At 38.7% G+C, this 25,372-nt stretch overlaps 4 protein-coding genes across 7 annotated transcripts in view; all 4 read right to left on the bottom strand.

Moving 5' to 3' along the window:
* Nucleotides 1–25,372, bottom strand: part of LOC130390274 (uncharacterized) — a 46,120-nt gene that overhangs the window by 16,001 nt on the left and 4,747 nt on the right. Inside the window, exons 7-9 of the mRNA XM_056600136.1 lie at nt 22,006–22,086; nt 21,503–21,829; nt 21,011–21,382 (exon numbers count right to left, since the gene is read on the bottom strand). Of these exons, the coding sequence (XP_056456111.1) occupies nt 21,011–21,382; nt 21,503–21,829; nt 22,006–22,086 (780 nt within the window). The remainder of the gene's footprint in view (nt 1–21,010; nt 21,383–21,502; nt 21,830–22,005; nt 22,087–25,372) is intronic.
* LOC130390558 (uncharacterized) lies at nt 112–8,176 on the bottom strand. Of its 4 annotated transcripts, XM_056600583.1 has the most exons (6): nt 3,151–8,176; nt 2,694–3,029; nt 2,206–2,577; nt 1,843–1,959; nt 1,577–1,632; nt 118–1,375 (listed from the first exon to the last, which is right to left on the bottom strand). In XM_056600583.1, the coding sequence occupies exons 1-6, from the start codon at nt 3,191–3,193 to the stop codon at nt 1,247–1,249; spliced, it is 1,053 nt and encodes a 350-aa protein (XP_056456558.1). In that variant the 5' UTR covers nt 3,194–8,176; the 3' UTR covers nt 118–1,246. The 4 variants fall into 4 exon arrangements, with proteins under 4 accessions (XP_056456559.1, XP_056456560.1, XP_056456558.1 ...); XM_056600584.1 differs by lacking the exon at nt 3,151–8,176 and having other exon boundaries at nt 112–1,388; nt 2,694–3,120; XM_056600582.1 differs by lacking the exon at nt 3,151–8,176 and having other exon boundaries at nt 2,694–3,120.
* LOC130390565 (uncharacterized) lies at nt 9,069–11,794 on the bottom strand. Its single transcript, XM_056600596.1, has 4 exons — nt 11,280–11,794; nt 10,946–11,062; nt 10,683–10,738; nt 9,069–10,293 (listed from the first exon to the last, which is right to left on the bottom strand). Exons 1-4 carry the CDS (start codon nt 11,701–11,703, stop codon nt 10,165–10,167), a joined length of 726 nt encoding a protein of 241 aa, XP_056456571.1. The 5' UTR covers nt 11,704–11,794; the 3' UTR covers nt 9,069–10,164.
* Nucleotides 13,413–16,306, bottom strand: LOC130390560 (uncharacterized). The gene is made up of 6 exons (XM_056600590.1): nt 16,219–16,306; nt 15,741–16,082; nt 15,224–15,616; nt 14,876–14,992; nt 14,607–14,662; nt 13,413–14,227 (listed from the first exon to the last, which is right to left on the bottom strand). Exons 1-6 carry the CDS (start codon nt 16,259–16,261, stop codon nt 14,099–14,101), a joined length of 1,080 nt encoding a protein of 359 aa, XP_056456565.1. The 5' UTR covers nt 16,262–16,306; the 3' UTR covers nt 13,413–14,098.

Genomic DNA, 25,372 nt, shown 5'->3' with positions numbered 1-25,372 from the left:
GTGTGTGTGTGTGTGTGTGTGTGTGTGTGTGTGTGTGTGTGTGTGTGTGTGTGTGTGTGTGTGTGTGTGTGTGTGTGTGTGTGTGTGTGTGTGTGTGATGGTAATTGTGTAAGTGTTTGTAAAAGAAAAAGAAAAGAAGGGTTCATCTACACACAACCGAAAAATAATTCTTGACTTCTGAGACATGGAAGGTGCCGCCTTTATAGTGTCTAGTCACGTGATCTCGCGCTGTGACCTTTCTGCTTGTGGTTTAACTGCAGTGCATCACTGGTCTGGTTATGAGTGCTCATCCTGTGCAGGCTGTGTCAGCACTGTGGTTTGAAAAGCAACTACCTACTGAAAGCAGGGTCTCTTTTTAATCTCTCACTATGCCCCCTTTTTGCAATACCTTATTACATGTCGGCATACAGTTTTAAGAATATCGTTTGATTATATTTGGTTGTATTTATTTCCGTTTGTTTGTCCATTCTTCTCTCTTAGTCTGTCCAGAGGTTTATTTCACTTTGACTGAGGGTTTATTGTTGCAGGATGTTGCCTGTGAGTCTTTCTGTGATGAAAGGCTTCACAAATACACCTAACCTTGTGTTGAATTGGGGATGGAAATCGCTAGCGACCCCACAAGATGGTGTTCCATCGACCTTTCATTGCGGATATGATAAGATGTTTTTTTACGATTCTGCAAACTTTTTTGATAAGATACAAAAGATTCTGTGGGATTGTATCATTAGTGTTGTTAAAATATAAGTTGTGGTTGGGGTTCTACAGGCAGGTAATTTACAACATTGTTTTAAATTAACGTGGCAAAACTGCCCACAACAAAGATGATACAAATTGAAATGAGCCGATACTCAATAGAGTCCTGTAAAGGATGTTGTAATTAATTAGCCCTCACTTAGATTTAATCTTAATAACTGATAAATAATTAATAATTAATCAAATTAAAAAAATATAAACATAAAATCCCAATAGTTTTTTGAGTAAATCTGATGAAACAAGGATTGCGCAGGCAAAATATTCAAAACATCGTTCGTCTGCAAAGCAATTTAGTTCCCCAAGACAGATAAATGGTTGCAATGGTTGCAATTCACATTTTTATGTTTCAAACAAAGAGACATATAAGAAACAATCTACATTCACTCATAACAATAAACAGGTCCTAATTAATACCACAAACAACCATTACATTCATAGACATCCAGCCAATCTGACATCAGAAACTGAGAACACTACATCCTTCATTTAGAGTTCAGTGGCAGGTTTCTCTCACAGCAGAATACAGACTCTCCTGAGTCCTTTCACTGTTCTTCTTCCCTCCTTTGGTTTTCCTGCCAGAGAACTCCAACGGTGCGTAGGTCAAGGAGTCTGTTTCCCCGTCCTACAACAGAGAACTGTGTATTATCACCAACTATCTGAGAGGACTCATTCAAAGCCACTCAATGAGACAGTTCGGTCGGAAGGTCAGGATCAATGTATGGACTCACTAATCAATAATAGGTCACATGACCATAGATCATTTTCAGCACAATCAAAGGTGTTTTAAGTCTTTGCACAGTGCAACCTTGGTGGAAATATGTACCTGCGGCTCCTGTATCACTGAGTCCCGTTCAGGATGGCAGGAGGCGCTCAGTGTTCCTGAGGATAAGAACAGAACACTGTTTAGTTCTTACCAGATAACGCAGTTCATGTTGTTTATCTTGTGTCTCCTTTTCTTTTATTTTATTATGTTATCAGTTAAAACATAAATGTAGATGTATGTCAAAATATTAAAGCAAAGATTTCCCTAAACTTGATTTCTGTGAAATTCAATGGCCTCCAAAATCCATTCTGGAGAATATACTGTACCTTTGCAATGCTGACAAACTTGCTTTTTATTCCTGGTCAGAAGGAGGATTATAATCACACCCAGACAGCAAGCCAACAAAATTCCAAGCCCCACGGTAACTAGATACGAGTTGTGTTCTAGAATCAGACAATCGAAAATGGGTCAGGAACCTGCAAAATAATGTGTAGGTTTAAGAATGTAATTTCTAATCAAAATCTCAAACCTGTCGCACGAGCATTATATATTTCCCAACAGGTGAATTCCTTCTGTCTATTATCTTAATTCAGTTAGACAATCCAGTTAATATAAATATCAAGTAAGTATATCATAATAATAATAAAAAAAATAATAATATAATGGAAGTATGATTAAAATATACTGACCTGTTATGTCCAACTTGGTTCCATTTCCAAACACAACTGCCCCACATGCTGCCAGGGCACAGTAGTAAGTCCCAGCATCAGAGGCGTCTACATTGTTCTTGGGGAGAGTGTAGACACAGCTCTGTGGAGCAGACGGAGGCCCAGAACTATTCTGACATTCACCAGTCCTGTTCCCATTCATGTAAATGGCAGCAGGGTGAGATGGTCCTGATCTGAACCAGTACACACTGGGTTCCCCTTGGCACTGGTTACTGTGGTCCGTCCTCTGGGAGGTAATAGAGCACTGGAGAGCCACAGGGTCTCCCAGTTGAGCTGATGCAGTCACAGGCTGTTGGACCACAGCCTGGGAGACAAACCTCTTGTCATTGCCATCTGCATGATTAAAAACAAGATTCATCATCAAATCAATCAACTGCTGCTTAATCACATTTCATAAAATGTATTTTTGCTTATTACCTAGACAAGCAAAATGTTAAAACAGATGTTACCTTTGACGGTCAAAAATGTGCCTTTTTTCCAAATATTCTTATACTGAGTTCCTTGGTTACAGAAATAGTTTGCTTCATCCTCTTTATTTATATCTTTGATTATAAGATCAAAGTCAGTTCCCACTCCTATTGTGATCCTTGAATTCAAGGATGGGTAATACATTTTTTCATAAACTCTGTTAGCAACCACTTGGGGAATGAATCCAAGAGATTGTTTAAACCAGTTTAAAATAAATATAGATTCGTTCAAAGCACCACAATGCAGAGTGACATTATCTCCGGGTTTTGCTGTTTTCAAAAAGACCAATCGAGGAACCTCTTGGGTCTGAATACGCACTAAAAAGTAAAGAGAAACAAACAAACAAGATTTACTAATAATTATTTTCAACAAACACTCTTTTAATTTTAACTTCATGTAAAAGAGAGCAATTTTAAAGTGAATGGAAGAAGTACTTACATGCTGTGCTCAGAATTGTAATGGCAAAACATAATGCAAACATTGTCACGGTTTGGTGCTGAACTAGCACCCCTTCTCTCTGAAGTGAAAGATTTTGACTGGATAGACCAACATTTACAGAATCATAGATCCACCGTGATTGGCTGGGAACTTAAAGACGCAAACTGAAGCAAGCCAATGATCCAATGTTTGTAGCACTTCAAATTTGTCGTTCATATTTGTAGTTCGTATTTCGTGTTTGTATTTTTTCTTTATTTCAAAAGTTCCCTGAGCATTAAAGTTTTTCTGAACATATGAAGAATACATTTACAAATTCAGTTTTCCATCATTGTTATCAATCTACCTCTATCTAGTTGTAATAACTAAATAATGCCAATCGGTTCAAGGCCATTCTTCCCTTTTTAAATATGTTCACATCATGCATCCAACCTATCCGGACGGTCTCCCGATGCTAGGCTAACACTGCCATGATCAATGAAGTTGTTGAATTCGTATCATCCAGTAGCTGTGTCCAAACAAACAATCAGAGAGCTTCGATTCGTGATCACCAACACTAGTGCCAACTTTCACTCATAAATGATGACATCATTCTTTGTACATCTTGATTGTTTTCAATGTACAAAGAAACAGTTGGTGACGCGCCGTATCGAGCACATGTATGTTCAGATGACCGTTCCTGATGGTATTAGTTTTAGTAAGTGCAGTCGTAGTGAGGTAAGTACGAGTATTAGGAGTAGTGGTATTATCTGACGTCTTTAATATTATAGTGCAATGTTTGTAGATGTAGAATTGTATGATTATAATTTCACATTATCTATAATATATAGTGTGAATGTATTGCACATTTTCGTGCATGTAATTCATGTAAAAGCTAATGCGCATATCTCATTGGCTTCAAAAAGAGAGCAGTATTAATAATATACACTAATAAATAACAATGTTTATAAATAATAATAATCACAAATTTCGACACGTAAGAGCATTACAAGATGGGTAAAATATGCATTAACACTGATTAAAAGACTGTAGAAAAGCTGCAATGACCCAAACCGTGCAACATTTGATTACACCATGGATGCTTTTATATACTGGTAAGTCACAGGAAGTGTGTTAAAAGGAAAAGGGCAAACGGCCCTCTTTATCTCCTCTGGTTGAATCCACTCCTCTGAGCCATCAACTCAGGCCAGTTGGTACAGTCCACCCTGGACACGCTGCCTGCAGCATACAATGTTCTATACTTTTGAAACCTTCATTTTTAATGAGAGCCCTCACAACGAGACCCATACCGCTGTCAAAACTTTGACTTTCGGCTCACAATCCTCTACTCCTCGCCCAACAGAAGTCTGATTTTGGCAAATTGAGAGAATTAATTGATTTTATGACAGCCTCGTTCAGAATCTTGATTTATTTTTTCAAGATTTCAGAACAATGTGAGATACAAAATAGTATTAGATAAATCTTTAGTGTGCCTTAGTAAACCTATATAATTGTAGTAAACCATATCCATGTGTTTCACATGTCTAAGGCTATATCACCAGACCCCCTCTTGAGCCCACCTTGTTGACGATGCATCTGTTTGTTTCAGGCTGCATGTTTTATAACCGCCGGTGTAGATTTGCAGTTAATGCAACAAGCCCGAAGCATCGAGTGTGACTTCCTTTCCTTTGTGTTGGAAACAAAACAGAGCGAAGCCCTTAGCAGCGGTTGAGCTGAGAGGCGAGGGCTGTGGCTGGTCATGCCTTTTTCTTCGACACACCGCCAAAACTCTGAACCATAACCTGCTTGCAGGTATCAACAGGATGTGTTGCTGAGGTGCTGCAGAAACCAACCATGAAATGGACCTATATTTCCTCTCAACCTGATATTTGACTTGCAGAACAGAGAAAAATGTTGAAACATATTTGTATTTGCTTATATATATAATAGTACTTCTATTACTATTACTACCACTAGGATGAATGAAGATTATTTTTTTTTAAATAACAGTGTGATGGGTTCAGCATGCATAAGTTGCACAATCTCATTTAAAGACCAAGATCACTGAAATCGGTCATCTTAGCATCTAGTGTACATTGTCATAGTGTTTTAGAATAAAGACTATTAAATCATTAGGTACACTCATTGAAAGATGCATTGGTTCTCTGAATCTGGATGTGATTGGCCAAGATTATATTTGTACTTCAGTGATGTCACTTTGTACCAAGTGGTGGTAATGACAAGGCTGTAGTAGAATCAAAAGGCACTACTTGCCCCACCCCCTTTAGAAACAGGTATTCTTGTGTGGTTTTGAAGATACAAGCTTCATGAACAAACATTAATCAGGGAGCCAAACTGATCTGTAGCAACTTGGAGATGTATAGAATACTGTTTTGTGTATGTTTGAAGTCCTTGAGCTTTAGATTGCGTCCCATGCTGAGGAGGGGTTTGTTCAGTCTCTTCTCTTCTTGAGGCACGTACTCTACTTGATGTGACGTCTCCAACAACAGCAGGGGGAACGCTGTTTCATGTTGTTACAGCACACTGGGGGAGGCTCCTGTCAAGGCTTTCGTGCCAGCCCTGAGGAGTGACAAGGCATGGCAGGTGGTAACCTCTGAGTGGTTCCACCTGGGACATGAGCTGAGGGTAGCTGTGCTTTCAAGTCTGCTTGACAGCAGGGAGGGTGCATCTTAAAAAGAGCAGTTGTTTCAGCAACTGTTCTGTGATGGATCAGCTTGGTGATGGCAAAGTCCTTTAGAGCATAGTCCTCATCCACACCGATGGTCTTTAGTGACTTTTTCATGAAGCTGGTGCATTTTCTCAGGACAATTCTTCTCAAAACATAATTTTCCAGTATTAAATATGTTTAGTTTCTTAGTAGATGTACATGGGCCAAGAAAAGCCTCTCAAGATATACAACTACGGTTAACAGTTTATAGTTTCAGAAAATAAAATATATATAGGCAGAATATGAAGTGATAGAACAACATTTTATGAGAATGTGTAAATATATCTCGCTATGCTGCATGTAGAAACTTTTGCATACATGTGGGGGAAAAAAACAAATGTTGTCTGCACGTCATTACCACCTCTCACGCTCTTGAAACCTGAGTGGAAAGTTTGGTTTAAAAATAGAGTGAGCACATCACACTTTAGCCACAAAGCAAAACTTTCCATAAGTCAATAGAGGTGATTGGTTATGAGAAGCAAGTCTAGTAAAGATGGAAGGCGACTGTGTGTGTGTGTGTGTGTGTGTGTGTGTGTGTGTATGTGTGTTTGCGTGCATCTGGTTGTGTGTGTGTGTATGTGTGCGCATGTGCATTCTTAACCTAGATTTGCACTTTCTACGTGTCTCCACAATATCTGCAAATATAACATTTATTTGTATATATTTCATTCACATACATTTCACTCATGCATGATTAAATGGCCCACCTTGCAGGGAAGAGCAGGTGTTCATGCTATTTAAACGTTGCTGACTTTCCATGAACACATTTTATTGCCTATAATTGATTGGATATCATTCACAGAACAGAGAGAGGAAATTAGGTCTGAGGTGCCTCTCCCTCGAGACCAAAGAAATAAATGCAAATAGGTTTGTAGCAGGAAACTGAATATCTCAAAGCAGTGTGTATGGAGAGCATTGGTGAGTCAAGCCCACATGCTTCTGCCTGGACAGCAGAATGTATACATCCTCACAGAAGGAGAATAGCTTACCTAAAAATCTTTAAAATCGAATTATTTACAATTCAAGTTCTATTAAGTTCATCAAAATGAGGTTTGAATTGTTGTTTTAAAATAAATGGCTTATTACAATAACTTGGTTTTGAGTTCCTTTAGTAATAAGACACAACTCTGGCGCCACCTAGTTCTTGAAGGGGGTCGCCGGCCCTCCGCTGCGCGTCGGGGCCGGACAACGCCCCTTAACAGTGGTATAATGAGCACATACCACAGCCTGTCGTGAAGATGTCTATGGTCGTGATCTATTGGGGCCTGAATCCAGTGATCTGATTGGTTCCTAACTGTTGTATAATGAGCGTATACTTAACTGCTATGACGCCCAATCATTTTGTGAAAGTATCACTCCGCGCCTTGAAGTGGAAAGTGTCAAAGAATACAACCGTATTTTTACTAGTGTGTGTGTGAAGTAATTTTGCCATAATTTTAACAGTTGTATAAAAGCAATAGCACAGTTCACTGAAGTCTAAAATCGGCGAGCGAACTGCTCCATAGGATAAATTGCCGGCGAACCGCTCTGTCGGAGCCTTCTCTCGGAGGGACTCTAAAGTGTGTTGCATAGCGACCGTCGATGCATAGCGGCAGCCAGGAGGGACTACTTTTTGGTAGTCTTTAATAAAACGGCTACTTTGACTTTCTTGGTTTCTTTTTAAATGTAGTGTGTCTATGACTTTCGTTTCGCCATAACAGTAACCGTTGTATAAAAGCAATAGATCACTTCAGTCAGTGGCATGTGCTCTACTTCATTTAAGAATGCTCGATTCTGATTGGCTGGGAGGGGTGCATTAATCCGGCATATTGCCCGCTGACTTGTCGGTTCTACTTGCTGTTGACTGAGCACAGTAGATCAATACGCCGCTTGTATAGTTTTCTATCACATACATTTCCAACATGAGGTCCATTGTAAAAATAAACCAAGGAGTGCATGTTTGATCGATCGTCATTAAAGCTGACTTGATACGAATGTAGCAACTACGTTATTAAACTAGTGATCAGATCCAGCCTTGTGTGGTTGCTATAGAAACGAGTTACCTACAGCTGAGCAGAGCTAACATTATTCACCGTAGTTCTAAAGGGAACTACTTTTCGAGGGAGATGAACTTAAACAGAGTATACATTTAATAAGCATGCAATACGAATAAGAAAAAGGCTAATTATTAAAGTAGGCCTTTTTTTATTGTTTTATTATGTTGGCCGGCGCGAAGTAGAATAAACGGAATAATCACCTCAAGGCAGGGCAATAAACAGTTTGATATGCCCGGCTCGCGGAAGGTTACCGCCCTCGTCTTCGTCTCGGGCGGTAAGCAGTCCACGAGCCGGATATATCAAACTGTTTATTGCCCGGCCTCTCGGTGATGATTCCTTACTAATTCACCGTTGCCAAGTATAATTGACCGCTGTCAAGGTAAACAAAGGCTTTTTTTTGCCTCTAATGGCGTCTTTGGTAGCACTCTGCAAGTAGTCCGATAAATTGTCAATCCCAGCGTCTTCGGTTGCAAAGCGACGTCAACGTCTTTGGCGGACTATTAAATCTGCTAGCTACGTAAATCTGCTGGCTACGTGGCTAACAGTTACCGCGCATTTTTGAAAAGTGAAGCTGGATGAGTTTTCGCTAGCTTTCTTTCATTTCTAGTTCATCATCATGGATATTCGTAAGTGGTTGAAAAGCCCTTGCAGTCTAATAATCAGTCAGATAATTTCCTGGACCCATCAAAGGTAACCCCTCTCCTGCTATTAGCTGGAACTGATGTGGCTGAATCTGAATATACTGTGGCTCGTGAGTTCCTGGTTAAGAAAATTAATGACACCCTGATTCCCCCCGAACTCCAGTCTATGCCGACTGTTCTCACAGCCTACACCTTGCCCTAACTTTAGGAGCTTCCACAGCAATGTGTAAAAACTAATTTTCCACGTTGAAAAACGTCTTCTCAGAGCATCGGCACGGTATGCTGCACAGACGCAAGGCCCAGCAGATTCAGCTTGCTTTTGAAAAGGACCTGACTCACAAGTTTACGTCTGAGTGGAAGGATATGTTGATGAGGAGGTTCAGCTCGGAGAAACGCCGCCTCCCGCTGAGGACAGGGAGGGAGGGAGGACAGCGCTGACTCCACTCAAAGTAAGCGTGTGTGTGTGTGTGTGTGTGTGTGTGTGTGTGTGTGTGTGTGTGTGTGTGTGTGTGTGTGTGTGTGTGTGTGTGTGTGTGTGTGTGTGTGTGTGTGTGTGTGTGTGGGCAATGCATATCTATCTGTTAACTGCTTTTACACCTAATATGTTGTATAGTCCAGCATTTATTGATAAATAGGCCAATTCATACCATTGCTTCTATGTAATGTATTGCTTTAAATTATGAGGAATGATGTGATGTTATAGGCTACCGGGTGACCTGGGTCATATTGCTGTTGGTTATGTTTAACGTGATGATTATGTGCTGCGCGAATAGAGGAAATATACGTACTGTAGGCTAATAATAATTGGGCCCCCCATGCATTTCATATGCCCCCCTTAAGACTCAGGTCTGGCGACGGGTGTGTTAACATTAATGTCTATCTGACGGACCCCCACGTGGAAAAACAAGGCAAAAGGTACACATCTTTTGTTGGAACTTGACGCCAGGGATCCTTGGCGATGCATCACACTTTTGACAAGTAGGGAGTGAAGGCCATTAATGTTTGAGCTAGCACCACTTTCTGCCCTTTCCCCTGTTCCTGTCCTAAATTTTCATTCATTTAGTAAAACGACATCAAGCAACAAAAACCTTGTCTTTGAACATCTACATTTTATAGCTTTGTTTAATTTAGATTTGTTTAACATCAGCAAGTCATGTTTACATCGCTACAACCACCTAGACAGCCATTGTGATTGTGTATACGACCCCACGAAACCTTCAATTCAATGTTCGAGGCTGTGTTCATTGCAAATTAGAACAATGCAGTTCATTCAGCCAAGGTGTTCAGAGCATGGCGCTAATAAAGATCAAGATCGCATACTTTACCCATTCCTACCAATATTAGTTTACACATTCTAGCAACAATTACACACTTAAGTTTCAGAGACCTTAATGCCTAAAAACTTACAAAAGCCGAAATGTTAACATATGCAATTTCAAATGAAGTAATTTGATCGGATAAAATGTTGGATTTGACTTGCAAATGTACACAATGCAGGTGCTGTTGGTCTTTTTGCAGTGACTGAAAGTATCTACATTTGGATACGCAAACTGATGTGCTTGCTTTTTATCACTTTTAGAAATGTATCGCACAACCACCAGATTAAATTATATTAGGACCTGGTTGATGGATTTCAGTGGCAGGTTTCTCTCACAGCAGAATACACACTCTCCTGAGTCCTTTCACTGTTCTTCTTTCTTGCTTTGGTTTTCCTGCCAGAGAACTCCAACGCTGCATAGTTTTCCAAATCTGTTTCTCCGTCCTACAACAGAAGCTCATTACTACCAAATCGAGCAAAACACTACCATCTTCTTAGAGGATTCACAGCTGCAAAGTGCGAAAGTCAAAGCTACAATTCTACTTTTGTGCTGGGAGCTAATAATACTAACAACATGTGGTCTGCTGCCATAACAAAATAGATCTATTAATTTGACCAGGTATCTTAAATTCATCTAGTTAAGATATTGCGATCAAATAACATTTTTAACTTGTTTTAATATTGCAGGGATATCCAACTGAACAGATCATATTGCTTTTAAATTGTATATTCAATCTGTGATTTCCCTGAATACTAAATCATACAGTTGTTTTATGATCAATATGAATAAAAATACATACATATAATACAGAAGATACACAGCACAGATATACCTGTTGTTCCTGAATCACTGAGTCATGTGCAACATGGTAGGAGGCTCTCAGTGTTCCTGGGAATCACACAAAGGGAATGATTATTTTATCTATTCAAATATATGCTTCAAACAATTTGTGGTCAATTTCGGTACAATATAATTTCCAAGAGACTAATTTATGGATAAAGATTACAAACTTCTCTATAAACACTCGGGTATCTCTAACCTGTCATTAGCTCATATCAGATCGTATCAATAGGCTAAGTGTATAGTGTACTGTACCTTTGCAATGCTCACAAACTTGCTTTTTATTTCTGGTTTGGAAGAGGATTATAATCACAACCAGACAGCAAGCCAACGGTATTCCAAGCACCACGGTTACTAGATGCCTGTAGGGTTCTAGAATCAAACAGAAAAATGTGTCACTCATGGTATATTTTGTATACAATTACCGGTACATATATTGTACTGGAAGTTCATATAATGAAAACTGAAATAGTACAATACTTTCCTGAATTTGAAATAATTTTAAATAACCTAAATGATAAATTTATTTTAATGAAATAATCCATTGAACTTGAAGTAGGAACGATATATATATAGTATTGGTATTGACCTGTTTTGTTAGTATCATTTTGCAACACGTCTAGCTTAGTTCCATTTCCAAACACAACTTCCCCACATGCTGCCAGGGCACAGTAGTAAGTCCCAGCATCAGAGGAGTCTACATTGTTCTTGGGGAGAGTGTAGACACAGCTCTGTGGAGCAGACGGAGGCCCAGAACTATTCTGACATTCACCACTCCTGTTCCCATTCATGTAAACGACTGCAGGGTGAGAAGGTCGTGATCCTGATCTGAACCAGTACACACTGGGTTCCCCCTGGCACTTGTTACTGTGGTCCGTCCTCTGGGAGGTAATAGAGCACTGGAGAGCCACAGGGTCTCCCAGCTGAGCTGATGCAGACACAGGCTGTTGGACCACAGTCTGGGAGTCAAACCTCTGGTCATTGGGATCTATACAGTTAAATAAAACGATCATAAGAAACAAACCAAATATCTCTGCAGCTCTTTCAGAGAAGATTATTTTCGATCATGATATTTAAAACAACAAATGTCCAAACAAATATATGATTTACCTTTGACGGTCAGGAAAACACCATTGTTCCAAATGTTTAGATATTGTCCTCCTTGATTACAGAAATAATTTGCTTCATCCTCTTTTTGAACATTGCTGATTGTCAAATTGAAGTTACTTCCATTTCCTGCTTTGAACCTCAAAATAAAAGACGGGTAAATCTTTGATGTATAATACCTGCTAGCTACCATTTGGGGATTATATCCCAGAGATTGCTTGTACCAGTATAACTCTTCATTGATATTCTGGTTTTTCAAAACTGTACAATTGAGAGTAACAGTATCCCTAAGTTCAACTTTTTTCAAATGGAGTAATTGAGGATCCTTTTGGGTCTGAATCAGCACTAAAACATAAAGAAATACAAGAAAGAAACTTCCATCACTATTGTTGTACATTTACTATGCAAAATGGAATAACATCATACTTCAAGAATTATGATTGCAATAGATAATGTACAACTATACAAAAAAATATACTTACATGCAGTACTCAGAATTGTTATTGCGGTACTCAACCATGTCATGGTTTAATGCCGACCCAGTGCTGGACTCACTGAAGTGAATGATTCTGACTATAGACTAACATTTACATATCCTGGGACCACTGTGATTGGTTGAACTTGGAGGTGATGCAAGCCACAGATTGACTTAGTTACTGCGAGGTAAAGTTCATGTTGGATTTAAATCTAAATCGAACACTGAAAACCATTGTCGTTCACTTTTGTTTTTGTCTAACTGGTATTTTCCCTAAATGATGAATACATTCGATTTTGCTTGCTGGATTGCTATCAATGTTATGATTTCCATTGTAAAATAGAAATATCTCTCACACACACGCACACACACAGTTTATATAGCTTAAATGCCTGATCATTAGATGGTATGAAGACAGAAATGGGGACTACTGTATTGGAGAACAAATCTAGAGACATGTTAATTATGTCACATTGTTATGGGTCGAATAGAAAATGGGAAATGTATGTAATACCATTATCAGTAGTAGTGGTAGTAACAGTAACATTAGTAGCAGACACTGTAGCATTAGTAGTAGTTGAAAACTACTGAAAGTGACGAGTTAAGAGATGCACCTCTCTATGACCTAGGACAGAACTTATTGAATTAGTTTAATTCTATTAGATCGATTACCAAAATGAACCCCAGCTAGGGGTGAAGAGAGATATGGATTTGATCTGTGTTAGAGCAACTCCGAGAAGCTCAAGCTTTTTATAACCACCACTGTAAGTGGCAGTTAATACAAGAAGCCCATGAAAGATAATGCTTTAGGTTCTTCTTCCTTTAGTCTTCCTCCCTATAGTGTATGTGTTCTAACCACTGTTTTGTTAACAGAGTGAGGCAGCAAGTGAGAGGCGGGGCGGTGGCTGGTAATGTCTTTGTTTTTTAAACACCACCACAACCCGTAACCATACATAGACCTGACTCTGGTCTCAACAGGATGTGTTTCTAACGTTCTGCAGAAACCAAACATGAAATGGTGAAATGGTTATATATTCCTGTGTCTATATATATATATATATATATATATATATATATATATATATATATATATATATATATATATATATATATATATATATATACATAAAATACTGACTGAACCTGAATGGCGACAGTCAGTTTAGTGAACAGGGAATTATTTTAATTGTATTATAGTATTTTATCTGGTATGTGCTTTAATAAAGAGTTAAGTAAAATAATTAAGGTCGTTGTTATCAACAATTTGGACGACAGTCTTAATGAAGTGATTGATTTTTATTTCAGTTGTACTAATATCTTATATAAGTACTCATTTGGGATCCTATTGCAATGGAGACAACAGTTGCTACATGAGTCCATTTCAGAGACACATACCCACCATTCATACACAGCCAAGGATGTCATGTCTCTGTCTTGTCAGGTGTTAAGTGAAGGGCATGCCCTTGTTTCTATCTTGTTTTTGTTCTGCCCCTTCTCTCGCTTTAGTCATCTCTGTACACAGATCCACTGGCATGTTCCAGGTCATGTGGATTTTGTGTGTGTATATGTATATATATATATATAGACTGAAAGTATCTACATTTTGATACACAAACTGATATGCTTTATCATCTCCATTTAAAAAGAAAATATTTTGAACTTAATCTCCTACCAGCGCTGTAAAAATGTCCTGCCATTTGAGTTTCGTCTAAATCGTGTTATTTATTGTATCTTGTATCTTTACTTGAACTTGTACTTTTTATCCCTTTTAGAAATGTACTGCACATCCACCAGATCAAACAATATTAGGACCTGGTTGATGGATTTCAGTGGCAGGTTTCTCTCACAGCAGAATACACACTCTCCTGAGTCCAATCAATGTTCTTCTTCCCTGCTTTGGTTTTCCTGCCAGAGAACTCCAACGCTGCATAGTTTTCCAAATCTGTTTCTCCGTCCTACAACAGAAACGTATTCTTAACAAATCTAGCAAATCACTACCATCTTAGAGGATTCAAAGCTGTAAAGTGCGAAAGTCAAAGCTACAATCCTACTTTTGTTCTGGGAGCTAATATTACTAACAGCATGCTGGTCTGCTGCCATAACAAACTAGATAAGTTAATTTGACCAGGTAGATCACATTCATCTTGTTAAGATATTGTAATCAAATTTCATTTTCAACTTGTGTTAAAATTGCCTGGATACCCCAATAGAACAGATAATATTGCTTTTAAATTGTTTATTAAATCTGTGATTTCCATGATTACTTGTTGTTTTATGATCAAAATGAATACAAATACATACATATAGTACAGAAAATACACAACACAGATATACCTGTTGTTCCTGAATCACTGAGTCATGTGTAACATGGTAGGAGGCTCTCAGTGTTCCTGAGAATCAGAACCAAATAATGTTTACTTTTTAATTTAAAGAATTAAAAATCGAAATTAAAGAATTCAGATTTGAAAACGCAGAAAGGGGATGATTATTTTATCCATTCAAATATATGTCGAACAACTTCTCCTTAAACACTTGGGGATCTCTAAACTCTCCTGAGCTCATATCAGGTCATATCGATAGGCTAAGTGCATGATGTACTGTACCTTTGCAATGCTCACAAACTTGCTTTTTATTTCTTGTTAGAAAGAGGATTATAACCATAAACAGACAGCAAGCCAACAGTATTCCAAGCACCCCGGTAACAAGATGCATATTGGGTTCTAGAATCAAACAGAAAAATGTGTCACTCATGGTATATTTTATCTACAATTACATATATTGTACTGGGAGTTCATATAATATCCCCTGAAATAGTGCAATACATTTCTGAATTTGAAATAAGGTAATCTATTCATGTCCTGGCAGATAAATAACCAAAATAATGAATGATGAATGTATTCTGAGGAAATAATCCATTGAACTTGATGTAGGAACTATAAATATATATTTACCTGTTTTGTTGGTTCCATTTCGAAACACGTCCAACTTGGTTCCATTTCCAAACACAACTTCCCCGCATGCTGCCAGGGCACAATAGTAAGTCCCAGCATCAGAGGAGTCTACATTGTTCTTGGGCAGAGTGTAGACACAGCTCTGGGGAGCAGACGGAGGCCCAGAACTATTCTGACATTCACCACTCCTGTTCCCATTCATGTAAATGGCAGCAGGGTGAGATGGTCCTGATCTGAACCAGTACACACTGGGTTCCCCTTGGCATTGGTTACTGTGGTCCGTCCTCTGGGAGGTAATAGAGCACTGGAGAGCCACAGGGTCTCCCAGCTGAGCTGATGCAGACACAGGCTGTTGGACCACAGCCTGGGAGACAAACCTCTGGTCATTGGGATCTATACATTTAAATAAAACAATCAGAAGAAACAAACCAAATATCTTTGCAGCTCTCTCAGAGAAAATGTATTTTTCGATCATGATATTTAAAACAACTAATATCCAAACAAATATATGATTTACCTTTGACGGTCAGGAAAACGCCATTATTCCAAATGTTTAGATATTGTCCTCCTTGTTTACAGAAATAACTTGCTTCATCCTCTTTTTTAATGTTGCTGATTGTCAAATTGAAGGTACTTCCATTTCCCACTTTGAACCTCAACATAAAAGACTTGTAAATCTTTGTTGTATAATATCGGCTAGCTACCATTTGGGGATTATATCCCATAGTCTGCTTGTACCAGTATAACTCTTCATTGATATTCAGTTTTTTCAAAACTGTACAATTGAGAGTAACAGTATCTCCAAGTTCAGCTTTTTTGAAATGGAGTGATTGAGGATCCTTTTGGGTCTGAATCAGCACTAAAACATAAAGAAATACAAGAAGGAAACTTCCATCACTATTGTTGTACATTTAGTTAAAAAAATTGGAGAACATCGTATTACAAGAATTACGATTACGATGGATTATGTACAAGTATACAAAAGCATTACTTACATGCAGTACTCAGAATTGTTATTGCAGTACTCAACATTGTCATGGTTTGATGCTGAACCAGCCCTGGACTCACTTAAGTGAATGATTCTGACTTTAGACTAACATTTACATATCCTGGGACCACTGTGATTGGTTGAATTTAAAGGCACTGAATGATGCAAGCCACCGGTTGATTTAGTTACTATGAGGGACAGTTCATGTTGGATTTAAATCTAAACTGAACACTGAAAACAAAAAAAACACTTTGTTTTTATCGAACTGGTATTTTCCCTGAATGATGAATACATTTGATTTAAATTGCTGAATTGCTATAAATGTTATGAATTTCCATTGTAAAATATAAATATCTCACAAACACACACACACACAGTCAGTGTTATGAGAATGAGTCTGATAGAAGCATCGCATGAGAAAATGGGAATTGTATGTATTACTATTATCAGTAGAAGTAGAAGCAGTATTGGTTGTAGCAGTAACATTAGTAGCAGATAATGTAGCATTAGTAGTAGTAGTAGTAGTTGAAAAATGCTGAAAGTGAGGAGTTAAATGCACCTCTCTGGGACCTAGGACAGATCTTATGGAATTAGTTTGATGTTTGAGTAACATAATTAACCCCAGCTCTAGGCGGAGAGATATTGATGGGCTCTGTGTTGGAGCAGCTTCAAGAAACTCAAACCTTTTATAACCACCAGTGTAAGTGGCAGTTATTATAAGCCCATGAAAGATAGCACTTTAGGTTCTTCCACCCTTTGATCTTTCTCCCTATAGCCTATGTGTTTTAACCACTGGTTTGTTAACAGAGAGTGAGGCAGCAAGTTGAGAGGCGGGGGCGGTGGGTGGTCATGTCTTTGCTTTTGACACACCACCACAACTCTTAACCATACATAGACCTGACTCTGGTCTCAACAGGATGTGTTGCTAAGGTTCTGCACAAACCAAACATGAAATGGTTATATATTCCTATTACTGACTGAATGGTGACTGTCCGTTTGAACAGGGAAAGATTTTAATTGTATTATAGTATTTTTACTTTTATGATGCTGACACACCAATTTGGATGAAAGACTTAATGAAGTGATTGATTGAATTAATTTCAGTTATACTAATGTCTAATATAATAAGTACTCATTTGGGATCCATTGCAATGGAGTCAACAGTTGCTACATGAGTCCATTCCAGAGACACATACCCACCACTCATACACAGCCAAGGATGTTGTCTCTGTCTTGTCAGGTGTTAAGTGCAGGGCCTGCCCTCGTTTTGATCTTGTTTTTGTTCTCCCTCTTCTCTCCCTGGAGTCACCTCTGTACACAGATCCACTGGCATGTTCCAGGTCATGTGTATATATATATATATATGTATGTATGTATGTATGTATGTATGTATGTATGTATGTATGTATGTATGTATGTATGTATGTATGTATGTATGTATGTATGTATGTATGTATGTATGTATGTATGTATGTATGTGTATATGTATGTGTATGTGTATATATATATATAAAATAGTATTTTTAAAGTAGAATATCTTAAAAAGTATGAAATATTTTAAAAATCAGAAAAGAAGCACGTGATTCCAAGCTAATATGAAAATTAAAATGGGAATGGAGTTTCTAGGTGAAAAATTGAGGAAGGAGATAGGTCCCAAAGTTTGTAGAGAATAAGAAAGAAAGAATAAAACTTGCGAAGAATAGTTGAGCGCTTGACTCATATTCATTCTAGTAATTTAATAACTTTACCTTATTTGTGGTCTCTCTCTCCCTCTCTCCCCCCCCCCACACACACACCTGTGTGGAGTAACCTCTGCACAGATCCGCACACACAAACTCAGAATGTTGCAAACCGCAGACCAGGTACCACACATCTGATATATCTGTGTTTCAGGACAGCCAAAGTCCAGCAACAATCGTGTGTGTGTGTTCATTTGTGATTTTCAAGAGAGAACAGTGTTGTCCTGTTAAAGGTTCCTAATTGAACCATCCAGGAGCTATTGATGAGCTACTGATGCCACAATAAATATGAATTTGTTTTATCACAATGTTGTAGCGTAAATATGTAGTCGGCCTTCCTTGCTAATTTGAAATCCAAAACAGTCATGTATGTACTGTTCATTACATTATTTTTCATTGCAAATTTCAAACAATGTAGGCCGGTTAGCCAAGTGGTTCAGAGCATAACAGCCCCATGGTCAAGGTCATTGGCCGTTCCTTCTAATACCAGTTTAAATATTCTAGCAACAAGAACCCTGTGTCATTACTGACGATGGATATGATCATAAGATAACACAAATATACAAACATAATGAGAAGCCTTATTTGAACAACTGTTTAACTTTAATTATTTGATCTTGATTTAATTTTCAATTGATCATTTTATCAAATTTTTAGGATTTAGGATTATAATTACACACAATGCAAGCTGGTTAGTTGTATTTATTAAAAGCAATGCCTGAAAGTTCATTTACTAGGAAACCTCAAATGAATGCGGGTGCATCCACATTTCAAACATTTAATAAACTTTTTCATCTTTAGCAATTTAATGAACATCAACCAGACTACAATATTAAGAAATTCAAACAAGGCAAGGGCCAGGTGGATGGACTTCAGTGGCAAGTTTCTCTCACAGCAGAATACACACTCTCCTCAGTCCTTGCACTGTTCTTCTTCATTCCTCGGGTTTTCCTGGCAGAGAACTTCAACGCTGCGTAGTTCAAGGAATCTGTTTCCCCGTCCTACAACAGAAGCGTATTACTACCAAACATCTGAGAGGATTCACAGTTGCATAGAGTGAAATCCTACTTGTGTACTGGGAGCTAATACTCCTGCGACCAGGAACATGTAGGCTTGTAACCACAACAAACTAGAAAAGTTAATTTGACCTTGTAGCTAAACTTCAAGTTAGTAACTTCAACTTACATTAAAATATTATGCTGCTTTTAAAATACAATTCTATATTTCCATCACTGAAATCCTACGTTTGATAATGATGAATTAAAATGTGTTCATATTAAACAGAATTGTAAATGTAGAAGTACCTGTTCCTGAATCACTGAGTCATGATCAACATGGTAGGAGGGACTCTGTGTTCCTGCGAATCAGAACCAAATAACATTTACTTTTTAATTGAACTTTAAATTGTATTTGACATGTTCAAATATACCCAATATATATATATATATATATATACACATGTATGGAAATACATAATTATAATCACAGTGTACAAAGATACAGAAAAGTCATCAAAAAGAAACATGAATATATGGTAACAATTTATAATGAGGTGCCATAATAGCAAACTAGTCATTACCTAACCCTTTCTTAATATTTGTTAATTGTTACTAAAATATCTATTTGGCACAAGTTAATAATTTTTTCATCATTAATTAAATATTAGTTGTTTGAATAACCCTGACCCAACGCTAACACACAACCCTAACCCTAACACAAGGCCCTATCCCTAACACACGACCCTGACCCTAACCCTAACGCACGACCCTAACCCTAACGCACGGCCCTAAGCCTAACACACGGCCCTAACCCTAACCCTAACACACGGCCCTAACCCTAACCCTAACACACGACCCTAACCCTAACACACGGCCCTAACCCTAACCCTAACACACGACCCTAACCCTAACGCACAACCCTAACCCTAACACACGGCCCTAACCCTAACGTACGGCCCTAACCCTAACGCACGGCCCTAACCCTAACACAAGGCCCTATCCCTAACACACGACCCTAACCCTAACACACGGCCCTAACCCTAACCCTAACACACGACCCTAACCCTAACGCACGGCCCTAACCCTAACCCTAACACACGGCCCTAACGCACGGCCCTAACCCTAACACACGGCCCTAACCCTAACGCACGGCCCTAACCCTAACGCACGGCCCTAACCCTAACGCACGGCCCTAACCCTAACGCACGGCCCTAACCCTAACGCACGGCCCTAACCCTAACGCACGGCCCTAACCCTAACGCACGGCCCTAACCCTAACGCACGGCCCTAACCCTAACGCACGGCCCTAACCCTAACGCACGGCCCTAACCCTAACGCACGGCCCTAACCCTAACGCACGGCCCTAACCCTAACGCACGGCCCTAACCCTAACACTAGACCCTAACCCTAACACACTGCCCTAACCCTAACCCACGACCCTAACTCTAACCCCAACCCTAACCCTAACCAGCGACGCTCTGTGGTCAGTGAAAAAAAATTATTAACTTCTGCCAAATAGATATTTTAGTAACGATTAACAAATATTAACAAAGGGTTAGGTAATGACTAGTTTGCTATTTATTATGGGACCTTATTATAAAGTGTTACCGAATAGGTCTAAATATATATGCATTCATGTCAAACAAAAATCTAGCAACAACATGCTAGATTTCTCCAAAAATACAATAGACCACAGACTAAATTACGTAGACAGTGATATCCATCCGCAGTTGGGGATCTCTAACCTGTCCTGAGATCATATCAAGTCACACCAGTAAGATTATTAGTGTATGATGCACTTTACCTTTGCAATGCTCACAAACGTGCTTTTTATTTCTGGTTAGAAAGAGGATTATGATCACAACCAGACAGCAAGCCAACAGTATTCCAAGCACCAGGGTAACTTCATTCTTGCCGAGTTCTAGAATCAAACAATCAACAATGAGTTATCTGAAACCATCAGAACCGACATTATTTTCTTATAGAATTACATATAATGATGATAAGGTGATAACCAATATTTCTTTAAAACACCAAAAATGTATGTATGAAGTCAAATTACCTGTTATGTCCAGCTTGGTTCCATTTCCAAACACAACTTCCCCACATGCTGCCAGGGCACAGTAGTAAGTCCCAGCATCAGAGGAGTCTACATTGTTCTTGGGGAGAGTGTAGACACAGCTCTGTGGAGCAGACGGAGGCCCAGAACTATTCTGACATTCACCACTCCTGTTTCCATTCATGTAAATGGCAGCAGGGTGAGATGGTCCTGATCTGAACCAGTACACACTGGGTTCCCCTTGGCACTGGTTACTGTGGTCCGTCCTCTGGGAGGTAATAGAGCACTGGAGAGCCACAGGGTCTCCCAGCTGAGCTGATGCAGACACAGGCTGTTGGACCACAGTCTGGGAGACAAACCTCTGGTCATTGGGATCTGAACAGTGAAATATAACAATCATCAGAGGAATCAAATTAAATGCTTTCCTGTTTCTAGACCTAATAAATATTGTGCTTTTGATATTTGAAATGATTCAGTCAAAGGGTTATATCCTACCTTTCACAGATAAAAATGTGCCCTTGTTCCAACTGTTCAAAACACCTTGTTGACAGAAATAGTTTCCTTCATCGCCTTTAGTTACGTTTCTGATTGTCAAATTAAAGTCCGATCCCACTGTGAATCTCAAATGAAAGGGTGGATTGAATGTCATCTTTTCATATGTTTTAGCAGCGACTGTTTGGGGAACATATCCAAGAGATTGCTTATACCAGTAAATCCTTACACTATCGTCTGGTAAAGCTGCACAATCTAGACTAACAGTATCTCCAAGTTCAGCAGTATTCACAGTGATCCAACGAGGAATCTCTTGCGTCTCAATCTGCACTAAACAAAGAACAGTTAGCAACTCATATATCTGGTCTTAAACACGATTATACTTTGTATTGTTAAATCAATGTTGTAAACGAATACATAAATTAACCGACGTACCAAACTTTAGCTCATAATATCACAACCCTTAAAGGCCTATCTCATTTAATATGAAGAGGAATTTTACTTACATGCCTCTCTTAGAAGTATCATAGCAAACAATCTTGCTAACATTGTGATTTTTTTGTGCTGGACTTGCGCTGTACCGTCTCAAATGAATGATTTTGACTTTGAAGACCCACATTGACAAACCAAAGGTGAACTGTGATTGGCTAGAACTGAGAGGTACCGCATGAAGCAATCCAATGATCTGCTTAGTTATCTGTGAGGTGTAGTTCATGTTAGATTGAACAGTTTAGATAACATGGTACTGGGTTGAGCATTCTTTAACATTTTTTCTTATTCTGATAACACGCGTTGGTTCTAACCACGCCCGCATCTTTTTTCTTCAATCTTTTTAGAAGTTTGCAAATAAGTAGGACTGAGAGTAACCCTTACATTACAATACGGCTAATACTATTTCCTCTTAGTTTTCAGTTGGATTTTAAGTTCATAGGTTAGGATAGCTGGAATAGCATTTACTATCTTTATTTGAGCGGCTATATATGCCCAGAGACGAGGAAAAGCCTGAAGCCGCTTAACATCAGCCTATTACATTGAACAGGGGCATTAAAAAAGTCTTCCAATGTCTTGGTATCATGTATTTCTGTCATCTAACTCTACTGTTGTAAAATGGCAGCCAGAAAACGACGTGAGTTAAAGGAAAGGTAAATGTAGTTTCATAACCGATATTTAGATTAATGAAACATATTGACTGACTGCTCTGCCCTATGTTAAAGGTTTGCAGACAATCAAGTGTCCTCACTTTTATTTTCTAAAATAACTCGCACTTGTTTTACCTTAATAAAGTTCACTTTATTCATGAGTGGGTCACTTGATGTCGATTTAAGTGGCGACACAGCATTTTTATCCCTTGTCCCGCGTCCTACATATTGAGACGATGTCCAGCATTTTGATGAGCTCCAGTTTTCAAAATCAAACCACTTTAGGAAGGACGCTGTTATTTTTTACAATGGCTGTGATACAGCAGGGAAGGATGTCATCACAGACTGGGTTTGATGTCAATTAAACTGCACATGTGGGTCAATCGCATGTTAACCTGTCACTGTCTTTGCTGATACCCCCAATGGGAAAATTGCGAGTCACCACAAAGTCACAGGCTATGCAAATTGAGGCAGAATATGATGGATACTACCAAGGAGATGCAGCTACAACAAAGATTGTGAAATGACTTACACAGAGTAGATTCAATCTCGTGTGTGTGTGTGTGTGTGTGTGTGTGTGTGTGTGTGTGTGTGTGTGTGTGTGTGTGTGTGTGTGTGTGTGTGTGTGTGTGTGTGTGTGTGTGTGTGTGTGTGTGTGTGTGTGTGTGTGTGTGTGTGTGAATAGGTGTGAACATAAGTGATAACAATAAGAAATTATTAACAAACATATGATTTGAGGCATGAAAGTGTAGACTGTCTAGTGTCCGTCACAGGATGATGACCTTTATGTTTGTGGTTCTAACTGCCTGGTGTCACAGATCTTGTTATGAGCGCTCATCCTGTGCTAACTAGGTCAGCACTGTGGTTTGAACGCAGGTGGTACTGCTACCAACTGCACCAGAAGATGCTATCTATCTCTCATTCTGTCCCCTTTCTGTAAGGGGGGCAAGTTTAGGCGATGAGTGGGAGGCATCGCACTTCAGCTAGTCTGGGGCAAAGGTAGCCTGCGTTACCACAGCACCCAAAGAATAGTCAATGCAACCTTTAAGCTCACAGCAATATGTAAAACCATTTACACTACAATCGCCAAAACAGCAAGAAAACACAACATATTGAACGTTACTGCACATCAGGAACCACCCATGTCACTCCCTCCAGGACAGGTCCACACGCTGTCAGCCAAGTTCTGAGATGGTCTGGGGCTCGGCAGGGTGCTAAATAGTTGTTGTGAATTGACTATTGGTTTTGAGCCAACCTGACGATACATATATTGCTTCAGCAAATGATCCCGATACCTTCATGAATTTATGTTTACCGTATGGCTATTTTATAATGAAAGGTCCTGCGTGTTATAAACATGTCCTTTCAGATATGTTTTTATCAACCTGATATAGAAATCACGACTGAATTCCCAATTTATTTCCAACAAAGAAACTTTATTAATCATAATAAACCATCAAAAAATATTCAGTATAACATTTTCCAGTCTGCATATTATATGCCTAATTTAAGTTATTTTTTAAGTTTGCAAACAAACAAAGAAATCAAACATGAGAATGGTGACAAGCAGGCCAATAATCTGATGGTAGTACTGATTTTAACCAATCTCTAAGACACTAGATGTTGATGCTGAATAATGGATGCACTAATAAATCCTCCTAACTGAATAAACAATGCAATATTTTCAAGCTGATGAACAACTGGTTGTGTTATCACCATGTCATGGGCAACAACGTCCGAGTTTTTTCTGAGAATAAAAACAAAAGGAGATTTACTTTTCCCACATCTAAGTAGTGTATTTTATCAGATCTTGTGTTGGATGTAATACAATTCAGAAGCTCTCCCAGACCTGTCCTGAGGTCGTATAATCTTGGTGAACAGTCTAAGTGTATAATCAATGATGCTATTGAAATGCTTACAAACCTTATTTCTTGTTAAAGATAGGATTAAAATCACAAGCAGACAGCAGGCCAACAGTATCCGGTGCACCAACATCGCTACATAACAGTTGGGTTCTAGAATCAGACAATCAAGAATTAATCTCATGAGGAACTCATCATAGTATTTCTGTAGCACTTCATACAGATGTCCCACTACATACAATATTTTAAATAACATTTAAAATCTGCCACATCACTATAAAATATTTCCCAACAGTAGGAAGTAGAATATATTGACCTCCTATGTCCAACCTCTGGTCTTTGAGATCTGCACAATAAAATAAAAGATTATCTATATTTTTTTAATATGAATTTGGCTCAAATCAAAAAGCATTGGAAACAGGATAGCTTACCCTTGACAGACAAAAATGTGCCGTTAATCCAACTATCAAAAAAACGTTGCCGACAAAAGTAGTTTGCTTCATCGCCTTTGGTTACGTTTGAGATTCTCAGACTAAAGTCAGACACCCCTTCCACAATGAAGGTTAAATTAAATGGCGGATAAATTGTATTTGAATCTTGCACTCTTGCGGCGACTGTTAGGGGGATATATCCAGGAGCCTGCTTGTACCAGTGAAACTTATCATCATTTTTTTTAGCCGCACAATGTAAAGTAACAGTATCTCCAGGTTTCGCTGTTTTCACAGTCATCAAACGGGGAACCTCTTGGGTCTGAATTGGCACTAAAAGACATAAGAAATAAGAAGGAATAGAGTGTTTAAAAGTGTATAATTGTTTGACAACTTAGTATTATAAACAAATATAGATAAATAATTGAACACAAAATTAACTAT

This window comes from Gadus chalcogrammus, chromosome 10, assembly GCF_026213295.1.
Source record: "Gadus chalcogrammus isolate NIFS_2021 chromosome 10, NIFS_Gcha_1.0, whole genome shotgun sequence".
Lineage (NCBI taxonomy): Eukaryota > Metazoa > Chordata > Actinopteri > Gadiformes > Gadidae > Gadus > Gadus chalcogrammus.
This window is presented reverse-complemented; position numbering and strand designations above follow the sequence as displayed.

Coding starts and splice junctions, on each gene's coding strand:
- LOC130390565 (XM_056600596.1), bottom strand. CDS start 11,703: ATGATCGTTTTATTTAACTGTATAGATCCCAATGACCAGAGGTTTGAC. Junction 10,739..10,945: donor AGTTTGTGAGCATTGCAAAG/GTACAGTACACT, acceptor TGTGATTCCCAG/GAACACTGAGAGCCTCCTAC. Junction 10,294..10,682: donor CAGTGATTCAGGAACAACAG/GTATATCTGTGC, acceptor CTTCTGTTGTAG/GACGGAGAAACAGATTTGGA.
- LOC130390558 (XM_056600582.1), bottom strand. CDS start 3,108: ATGAAGTTAAAATTAAAAGAGTGTTTGTTGAAAATAATTATTAGTAAA. Junction 1,633..1,842: donor AGTTTGTCAGCATTGCAAAG/GTACAGTATATT, acceptor TCTTATCCTCAG/GAACACTGAGCGCCTCCTGC. Junction 1,376..1,576: donor CAGTGATACAGGAGCCGCAG/GTACATATTTCC, acceptor TCTCTGTTGTAG/GACGGGGAAACAGACTCCTT.
- LOC130390560 (XM_056600590.1), bottom strand. CDS start 16,261: ATGACAATGTTGAGTACTGCAATAACAATTCTGAGTACTGCAT. Junction 15,617..15,740: donor CGTTTTCCTGACCGTCAAAG/GTAAATCATATA, acceptor TTAAATGTATAG/ATCCCAATGACCAGAGGTTT. Junction 14,228..14,606: donor CAGTGATTCAGGAACAACAG/GTATATCTGTGT, acceptor TTTCTGTTGTAG/GACGGAGAAACAGATTTGGA.